At 41.1% G+C, this 9,889-nt stretch overlaps 1 protein-coding gene across 4 annotated transcripts in view; it reads left to right on the top strand.

The window, feature by feature from the left end:
- Positions 1–9,889, top strand: part of ttc17 (tetratricopeptide repeat domain 17) — a 32,125-nt gene that overhangs the window by 680 nt on the left and 21,556 nt on the right. For 3 of the 4 annotated variants that reach the window (XM_034221121.1, XM_034221123.1, XM_034221120.1), the window contains exons 2-11: positions 168–305; positions 562–731; positions 889–997; positions 3,502–3,633; positions 6,240–6,349; positions 6,452–6,599; positions 7,188–7,327; positions 7,870–8,030; positions 8,458–8,570; positions 8,774–8,926. In XM_034221121.1, coding sequence (XP_034077012.1) covers positions 168–305; positions 562–731; positions 889–997; positions 3,502–3,633; positions 6,240–6,349; positions 6,452–6,599; positions 7,188–7,327; positions 7,870–8,030; positions 8,458–8,570; positions 8,774–8,926 — 1,374 coding nt within the window. The remainder of the gene's footprint in view (positions 1–167; positions 306–561; positions 732–888; positions 998–3,501; positions 3,634–6,239; positions 6,350–6,451; positions 6,600–7,187; positions 7,328–7,869; positions 8,031–8,457; positions 8,571–8,773; positions 8,927–9,889) is intronic. The other variant, XM_034221122.1, reaches the window with a different exon arrangement.

Raw genomic sequence — 9,889 nt, 5'->3', positions numbered from 1 at the left:
ATTTGTAACGTTGCATCAGGAATTAAAGATGTATAGACTATTTCCGACGTCGCCTAATATAATTTCAATCGACTGGATTATTCCACTCGGTAACCTGTGTGCCATCGGAATTAATATGGTGAGTATATGATCCGCCTTACCAAACTATTTTGTATTTTCGTTTTCAGGTTGACTCACCTTTGAATCTGAAGCATCCACTTGACGTTGTGATCTTCATGAGGCAAGAGACTCGTGTTAACTACCTTAAGAAGCTGGAAGTGAGTGTGGCTTTCACTTTGTCAGTTTCATGTGCAAACATGTTTTCAGTGAGTTTCTCTTTGAGTTTTCGTTCTGAGTAATTCCTCTATCATAATTGTTTATTGCATTCAGATTAATTTGTGCATAGAAATGAGGTAACATTGATCTCAATTATGTGGGGAGGAATAGAGCATTCTCTTATTTCGAACATTACTGCCTTCCATCACTATTATATTTATGTATATCCATTATTTATTGTGTCAGGTGTCCATTTCGTTTGCTTACTATTCCTCTGATGGATTGTGCTTGTTTATTCATGAGCAGAAACAGCTTGTGGCGCAAAAAATTCACATTGAAGAGAATGAGGATAGAGACACAGGGCTGGAACAGAGACACTACAAAGAGGATGCAGACTGTGTCATGGCTAAGGTTCCCCTGGGAGACCTGGACCTTTATGATGGCACTTATATTTCCCTAGAAAGCAAAGACATCAGGTAAGCTCTCCTCAATAAAACAGGTCATCGCTGACTTGCTTATTATCTCTAGAATGTATTTTGTAAAGTGGTTCGGGCATCATTAAAGTGTGTTCAGTGTCTCTCTATGATTGTGATAACATTGTCGTTCTAAAAAGATTTCTCTGCTCTCCTATAGCCCTGAAGATTTTGTGGATTCTCGGTCAGCTCTGCCCCCAGATCTAGAAAAGCCTGACTGTGCGGTGTTTGAACTACCATATAGTATCCATGCTTTCCAGCATCTCAGAGTGAGTAGAGGCCAACCGATCCAACTTTAGTTAGAATAAGTCAACTTGAACCTCTTTAAAGGTGGGGATGCACTTCAGGTTTGTTTAAAAGAAGATTTCTTCCATTTCAGGGTGTCCGTGGGGTAGGGATGGGAAGGATTAATCGAATATTCGAAATTATTCAGGTATTCGAATAATTATTCATGTATTCGAATATGAGTTATGAATATTTGTATTCATTTTTTTTTTTGGGAGTGATGCCTAAGTTGATTACATATTATCAAATTGAATAATTCAATGTATATATCTACGACTGTGCCATAGCTAAATGTGTTAGGTGACGTCTAAAGGTGTGTTTTGCTCCGCTCACCGGCCCCTCACAGCGGGCAGAGCTGCAGGTGCTGATCTCTCTCTCGTGTCCGGTTATACTTCACTCGCGTTTATGTCCAAATCCATCAGATCTAGCTCTAGCCAATGACATGGCTGCTGCCCCTCCCTACACGCAGACTCAAACCTCATCTTAGGCTCAAATGTGGCGCAAATGAGCTCCGCAGCCGTTGCGAGGTTCCGGCGCTAACAGTTCATGAGCGTGCTCCCCCGCCCCCTGTCAACACTCGTGACACATGAGTGGCCAGCCTAAACAACAATAAGCGCTGCTTGGCAACTGTGTGTGGCTGCAAAGTGCATAGACATTTTGACAGGAGAGATTTAGTTTTGCCGGTATTCAACATATTTTACCAGTCATAGTCCGGTAATTATTTACACTCTAAGAAGAGTCCTACACAACAGACATGGCGTCAAAAAGGAGTAATGTGTGGAAATATTTCGACCAGGTTAGTGAGTGCGGTGTAGAGGTCAAACTATGCCAAATTAAACTTATATATACATGCTATACCTTGCTATACCCGCAACCTCCGTTCCAGCTGAGAGGGTCTTCTCTACAGCTGGGCTGATTGTGAATCGCCTCCACACATGAAAGCTGTAGGCCTATAGCTGTCAAACTGTGATCACCAGTTCAATACATTTGACAAATTCGACTTGGTTTCTATACTTATTTGAACATGTATTTCTAAAAAATTATTGGAAAAAAAATTGGGTACAAAAAAAAAATTCAGAAAAAAGTTGTGTACAATTTTTTTTTTTACCCAATTTTTTTTTTATGGGATATGTACATTTCGGTTAACCGTTTTTTGGGGGGTCGAATATTCGAATATACATTTGCTTTCAAATTCCCATCCCTACCGCGGGGTCTTAAAAAGTATTAAAAGTTGATAAATCAATTTAGCGAAAATGAAGGCTATTAAAAAGTATTAAACGGCATTTTCCAAGGTATTACATTTTGTAGCTTGTTTCCAATAAGTATATAAATGGTCCAAAGAGGTTGTATTCTACAGTCTGCCTGAATGTAATCATTGCGTAGGTGTGTAGTGTGATTCTGTGTAGTTTATTTATGGCATCCCGTTGGATTTGACGTCATCTGAACAGAACATCGTACGCTCACTGCTTGATAGCGCGCAAAGGTCCGTTTACGCCGGTTGTTAAACAACATCGTTTTGGGGAAATGCAAGTCTGCGTCCAAATGGTTGGAAGATAAGGAGGAAAGACAATCAATACTGTATATAGTAAATGTGAGGTAAAGTGTGTCGCCAAGGTAACCGGTTAAAACTCCAAGTGGCGATGAGGTCTTAAAATGTATGGAAAGGGTCTTAAAAAAGGTCTTAAAAGGTTTTACATTTGACTTCAGGATTCCTGCATATACCCTGCATTTCTATTCATTACATGTTAGCATTCTGTTGGGAGTGTATTTAACCTTTTAGTTTTGTCGAGCTGACATTTTACAGCAGTGCTCTGTTTACTCTGGTAGATTATTTACGTTAAGGCAAGAACAGAGGCATACAGGATAAAATAAATTGCAACCAGAAAATGGGTTCACAGTTAAATCTGTCATAGGTAAGATATGGGATGATAATCAAACATGGTCCTGAATGTGTTTTTGATTTGTTGGTTGGCTTTGCATATTTAAATTTTTAACCGGTGATCTGCTAACAGCAACAGCAGTGACGGTACAGGGTTACTGAAGCACCAGCTGGTCACTATAGCAAGTTAAGCCTGGATATAGATTAAGTGCACCAAAGATAAGACTGCCATATTCTGACAAGGCCTTTGCGCATTTATGAGTGGATGTTGCATGTCAGCAAGTAACAATAAACAAACTCTATATTTAAATATGTCATAGTGTCAAACCTGTATCGCTTTGCCTTATTTCATTCAGTCACACATATATTGTCTTACCTCACATTAAAAGTCCACTGGGTGCTCACCATTAAATCCTATTTATTTGAATAAGGCTGCAGAGACATTTCAAGTGTGCTATTTATCTAGACGTAACATACTTTCTTAGAATTCCAGAAAGCCATTCTGTCAGTTGAGATATTTGGTGCTCTGCTTGTTATGGACAATGATGAAACTGTTGTGTGACTGATCACATGTTTACATGTAGCTCACTTCCCTTGTTTCTGTTCCAGGGTGTGCAGGAGAGGGCAAACTTGACCTCCCCACTGCTTTCTAAGGAGGATCCCATTTTTAGTTCATTGTCTCATAAACTGGGCCGCAGTGTGGATGATGTGGGCCATCGCATCCATCACGGCTTACTGAGGGTAAGGTCTGCCTGCACAGCTTTAACTCAGTAAACCATACAAATACCATGGACTTAGAAAACGATTTCGAACCAAAGTCGATTTCAAAAAAGTCTTCCGTTCACACGGAAACGGCTCAATTAACGTGTCCGTCCACACAAGACCGCTCGACCCGCTGGAGACGCTGTAGTACATATGCCGGGCCTGTAAGTGGCGCTGTACTTCCGCCACAAAATACACCAAAAGCAGCGAAGAAGACCAATGACTATTATTATTATAATTATTATTATATTATATTATTATTGTTGCTGATGATTGTGGTAGAAGAGCTGTAGATTTTGCACTAAAATCTGTATCATGGTCAGTAGCGTCTGGAGCCCGAACGTAACCCTGTGATCCGCCGTTGTTGTTGGCGAAACGCATCAGCAATGACGCGGGGGTGAGCAGGAGAGGTGGGGCATTGGCATCATCGTTTCAGGAATTGATCGTATAGGGCAGGGGTGCCCACACTTTTTTGGCTGGTGAGCTACTTTTGAAAGGACCAGCTCACCGAGCTCTACCAACCAAAAATAAAATCCCAAATTGCAAGGGTTGCTGAATAACACGTTTTATGTATACATGGGATAATAGGGCTGCAACAAACGACTAATTTGATAATCGATTAATCTATCGATTAATGAAACGACTAATCGACTATTCAGACTATTACTGTATGCCTTGCACAATTTCTCAAACGCTCTTGTTTAGCCATCAACTTTTAGATTTAGCTTGAGGTTATTTTAGGCATGTGGAAACTAACAATGAAGACAATAAAGATGAATACTTGATTCAAAAATACATATATTATTAAATTAACTTAACAAATTGTTTACAAAATTAACATGGCTTTTTATTTAAATAAAATAAATAATATTTCGCATCAAAATAAACAACAGTGTTTTAACAAATCGTATTAAATAATGTGATGACAGAACTGTAAACAGAATAGCTGAAACTTTAACAAAATAAAGAATAACTCAGTTTCCTATAATCATTAACCCATGTTTGTATCATTGGGTTAACTCCGTGTGTTGCTGCTAGCATACATAACACCTGACGTGGAAACGTTCCTCGTGGATGGAGCTGCAGAGCTGCTAGAAAGACGGTCGAACCCGGTGCATTCCTCCGTCTGGATGTGGAGCACTTTTGCTAAATGTTTAGACACATTGCTCGTGTTACCGCCCTCACATGCTGAACTCTCTTGGCAACGAGCTTTGTCCACCTCAAGACGGGTAACATTTAACCACACCTTGGAGCGCTTCTCTCCGCCATCCCCTCCGTGTGTTGCTGCTTGTAGCAGCTGCGTGTGTGTAAAACTGCCCCGCCCCCTCGCACACAGACGGGGGAGAGAGATCTCGTCTCGATTGGAAAGATCAAAAATACACCGACCATAGACGCATTTGTTTGTCTTTTTGCATGTTAGAAACGAGTTGGCGACACTAAGACTGCAAGATAATGTTTGTGTAGCAATAATACATGACCTTTCTCTTTCTCAACTCGCTACTCGGAGGGAAGTCGCTGTCATATGCCTTGTGAACACTCCGATAATGCCTCTCCACGTTACCTTTCTTTGGCAGAGCGACGCTTGCTTTACAAATAAGGCAAATCACCTTTGAATGTGACATCACAACAAAATATTCTTCCTCCCATTCTGGGTGGAAGTGGTTTGTCTTTAGCTTCTTGCTCGGTCCCGCACTCATTTTGTTGTTAGTCTCTTTAACTTAATTTGAGTTTTCCCGGCACTTGACTGATTTTGTATCGCTTTGCATTCTGGGTTAACAGACTGGAAAGCGATAGGTCGCTTTTTCTGTCAATCAAGTAAACTCCTGAATTAAGTGTCAGGGAGGCGGGATCAAAACCTGTTTTGTCTATTTTAACGGAGCTGGATTTTTTTTTTTTATTTATGAATGACTCGCGATCTACCAGCATTGCCCCCGGCGGTCGACCGGTCAACGTACTGGGCACCTCTGGTATAGGGCGTACACACGGAGCCGCAAGCGTTTCGTCTCCAGACTTACAAAAAGTGTATCGGTTTCGGGCTCCGAATTCGTGGCTCCGCTTCGGCTTCGTGTGGACGAACCCTCTACGTTAGCGGATACAACTGATATCGTCTCCGTGTGGACGGGGCCTTAGTTCTCCCCTTCAGAGATATTGGACACTAGTATGAAATGAGCAAGGGAAGGGGAAAAAACATATTAGATTATGAACATTTAAACAATTTAAAAATGTTAAAGCCTGGACAATGCATCATACATGCTAATGGGGAGAAGATATGTATTATTTTTAGGATTTGTGTACTTTTTTTTCTGTATACTTGTAGATGTATCTTTCTTTGTCTCAGTCAGGGTTATCAGAACATGCGTGTTGTTTCAGAAAAATATTTGAATGGCACCAAAACAATAGTCATTGTTAGGACTAGCAAATCATTCCAAACAGACATGGCCCCAAAATCTGCTGTTCAATATAGCAAATTGTTATTGGGGAAAAACAAAGATTCCATAGATAGATACCTTACAATAAGCAGTCAGTCCTTTTGAAGCAGTGGAAATTGTGTGTGTGATGTTAATCTTAATGATTGTGTGTTGCAGAACTCCTCGTCCTGGGTGCTTTACAACATGGCATCTTTTTACTGGCGTATGAAGAACGAGCCCCAGAGGGCAGTGGACTGTGTGGTTCGTGCTCTGCATTTCTCTCCAAGGTAAAGGACAGAAGGCCACTGCAGTAGTTTACAGTTTAATGTGTCAAACTAATCACAGGTGTTCATATTCCCATACTGTGTTTGTGTGTATGGTTCTTGCAGGGAGCACAAGGATGTAGCTCTAGTCAACATGGCCAACATCCTGCACCGCGCCCATTTCTCAGCTGACGCTGCTATTCTTGCTCACGCTGCCCTGGACCTTACCTCAGATCTCTTCACCAGCCACTACACCTTAGGCAACATTTATGCTGTAAGTTGGAGGGAAAAAATACTACACCGCAGTACACCTTTTGTGTATTCAACCCACAGCCTTACAATCTTAGTCATTAAGTTTGGTGTCAGAATCACAGCTATTGCTTCCACACTGTCACTACACATCTTGCATAAGCTACATATATTGTGCATAATGTTAAAGTAAAATCTCACAAAACAAGATAGTCTGCTGACTTTTGAAGTCTATCATGTAAATGTAATATCAAACAAATTGAGTCTTAGCTAAGTAGTCTAGCTTTCATTCCTGTGCTTTCATTCTTGTGCTATTGCTACAGTGGCCCACAGGAGTGTGATGAGTTGGCACGTTTATTGATATATAGGATTTTGGCTTTCTTACCATCTGTTAGTGAGTTTCAGGATTCCCGTTACACAAATAAGACATCATTCAGCAGTCAGATATTTTTTTTACATATAGAAGATACTATTTACTGAATGTATAGGTACAGCAAAATACAAATATTTATATATATCTATATTTTAACGACTTTACCTTGAAATCTCCTGCGTTTGACCACTGCTGTATCCATGTTTGTGTTTGTGTCCTCTGCTCTTGCTGTCTGACCAGATGCTTGGGGAATACAACCACTCAGTGCTGTGTTACGAGCAGGCTCTGCAGGCCCAGCCAGGCTTCGAGCAGGCCCTGAGGAGGAAACATGCCGTGCTCTGTCAGCAAAAGCTGGAGCAGCGCCTGGAAGCCCAGCACAGGTAAGCAACCACTCGTACATACACACAATATACAGTATATGGACCTTTTCAAACATCTGTGAAGCACCATCAACAACAAACTTCCACTGTAACAGTATGTTTGATCTTGGGTTAGATCTGAAAATACGTTCTTTATTGTCCCTCTTTCTTTCACCAGTTCAGTTCCTTGAAAGTGAAAATGTTGAATTGAATTATTTGTAAACAAGCTTTTATGCTGCTTAGAAGTTAAGACTACTAGGGACTTTTTAGAAAATGTTAGGGTGTTAATCACTACTGGGGTTTTAGTGATAAAAGTAAAACCAAGACACTTCTTCATTTAGGGAAGTTTTCCTTGCACATGGACTTGTTTATGTAGCATTCAAAATCTGAAAGTCCCCTGAGCTGGCAGAGAGTTGCTCATGAATGCAGAGTGGATTTGGTGCAGATACCGATGATCGACATAGGTCTTCTTGTTGTCGGATGATCGGTTTCTTATTTGTTGTTCCCTGCGATGCATTTCTGCCTGTCCTGTTTCCCCTTCTTCATTTTGACTTTATTTTTAGATCCCTGCAGCGGACACTGAATGAACTGAAGGAGTACCAGAAGCAGCATGATCACTACCTCCGCCAGCAGGAGGCACTGGACAAACACAAGCTGCTGCAGGAAGAGCAGATCCTGCGCAACATTATCCATGAGACCCAGATGGCCAAAGAAGCCCAACTTGGTAAGGTGCCACACACATGGAACTGAGAACACCTAATGTGTGCAAGACATCACTTTTGGGATATAGAAGAGGTTCTCACTGCAGAAAAGCTCATTACTTTTGCTGTACAGAAAAAATGTGTTGACTTGCTGTGATTAAAGAATGCAGATGTTCGTAATTATGACAAATACATTTGATGAACTGACAGGTTCTCTGCAGTGAAGTTACATTTATCATTTTGGAGAAAGGTAACGCTTTACTATTGGCTTCAGAGAACAGAATTGTCAATTGAGTAGAGAACAATGTGACTGTATCAACTCATGGGAGGCAAGCGTTGGCAAGCCTTCTGTGCAATTTGTTTAAATATATTTGTTAGCTTTGATAATAATGTATATTGTTGAGACTGAAGTGTAGAGAACCATCTGAATGTTGTTTGTATGTTCTCCAGGGAACCATCAGATGTGTCAGCTGGGTTATAAGCATCTCAGCCTCTACTGCCCCTTTGACCTGCCTGTGCGCTATCACCGTGGCGATCTGTTTGAGCATGTCAGCTTTGTTCAAGTGAGTTTTTCATTATGACAATGTACTTGGTGATTAGTAGCCACGTTTTAAAGGAAGACCATAACACACAACATCTGTTTCCTCCCTGAACTATTTCAGTGGATATTCATTGAAGGAAGCCAACAAACACAGCATCATTACCTGTGAAAATGTTCCTTCAGTTTCTGCGTCTGAGTTCTTTCTGTTTCTCTCTTTGTTCATAGTTTGGGGAGGAGGTGTCAGTGGCCTCCAGCGTGGCGCTTGTGTCAGAGCGCAACTCCAACCAGACGGCAGCCAGCCCCCAGCTCCACCCCTCCGTGTCCGGAGACCAGGACCCCGCCGCTGCTCTCTGGGGCAGCCGTCTGGATTACACACAGGCAAGAATAGCTTATGATTTTTGTCTCTATTTGAATTCTTCTTTTTTTTTACACCCCAAGGTAGTATGCTGTCAAATGAAACTAAGAGGACAAATGATACCTCTGCAATGCTAATGCCCACCAAACAAAATGCAGTAATGGGAATGTGTGAACAAATGCTGGATCACATTGTGTCTTGCGTTTAAATGGGAGGACAGTTTACAAATATTTAAGAAGAATTGCAGGGGATTAGAAATCATTAGTGATTAACATGATAATATTAATAATGAATTGCATTTATTTAAGTGCTCAAAGCAGACAATAACATAGAGCAGGGGTTTTCAAAGTGTGGGAAGGTGAGCCTCCCCTCAGAGAACATAAGAACAGCCGCGCCCCCCCTCCCAATTATTATTATTATTGTTGTTGTTGCTGCTATAATGCAGGGGTATTCAATTGCATTTCAAAGAGGTCCAGTGAGAGAAAATGTAATTAACTGCTCCGTTTTCGCTGTCTACCTTTCTCTTTTTTGAGCACGCCATTTGAAATGACTGACTGTTTCTCTCTTCTTCTCTCGTCTCTGTGTCTGTGTTTGAATCTATCGTGCTGACTCACTGACTGCACCGATTTGATTGGCTCAGTAGCGTAACCTCCTTAAAACATTAAACAATAACTTTTTAAAACCTTTTTATTACATTACATTACATGTCACTTGTTAAACGCTTTTATCCAAAGCGACTTACATTCTCAATACTGTGGGCAATCCCCACAGGAGCAATTTGGGGTGAAGTGTCTCAAGGACACAACGACATGCTGACTGCAGTGGGGTTTGAACCTGTGACCCCTGATCCGAACACCTACGGACAACCCACTACGCCACACACGCCCTTTTTATCTTTATGTTTTAAACATTTTCAACATCATGGATAAATCCTTATATGCTCCCGGCAACACACTGAACGTTAACTTTGCCTCCTTATTACACTC

The sequence above is a fragment of the Gymnodraco acuticeps genome, unplaced genomic scaffold, assembly GCF_902827175.1.
Source record: "Gymnodraco acuticeps unplaced genomic scaffold, fGymAcu1.1, whole genome shotgun sequence".
Classification (NCBI taxonomy): domain Eukaryota; kingdom Metazoa; phylum Chordata; class Actinopteri; order Perciformes; family Bathydraconidae; genus Gymnodraco; species Gymnodraco acuticeps.
Note: the sequence above shows the minus strand (reverse complement) of the source record. Positions and strands in the feature narration are given on the sequence as shown.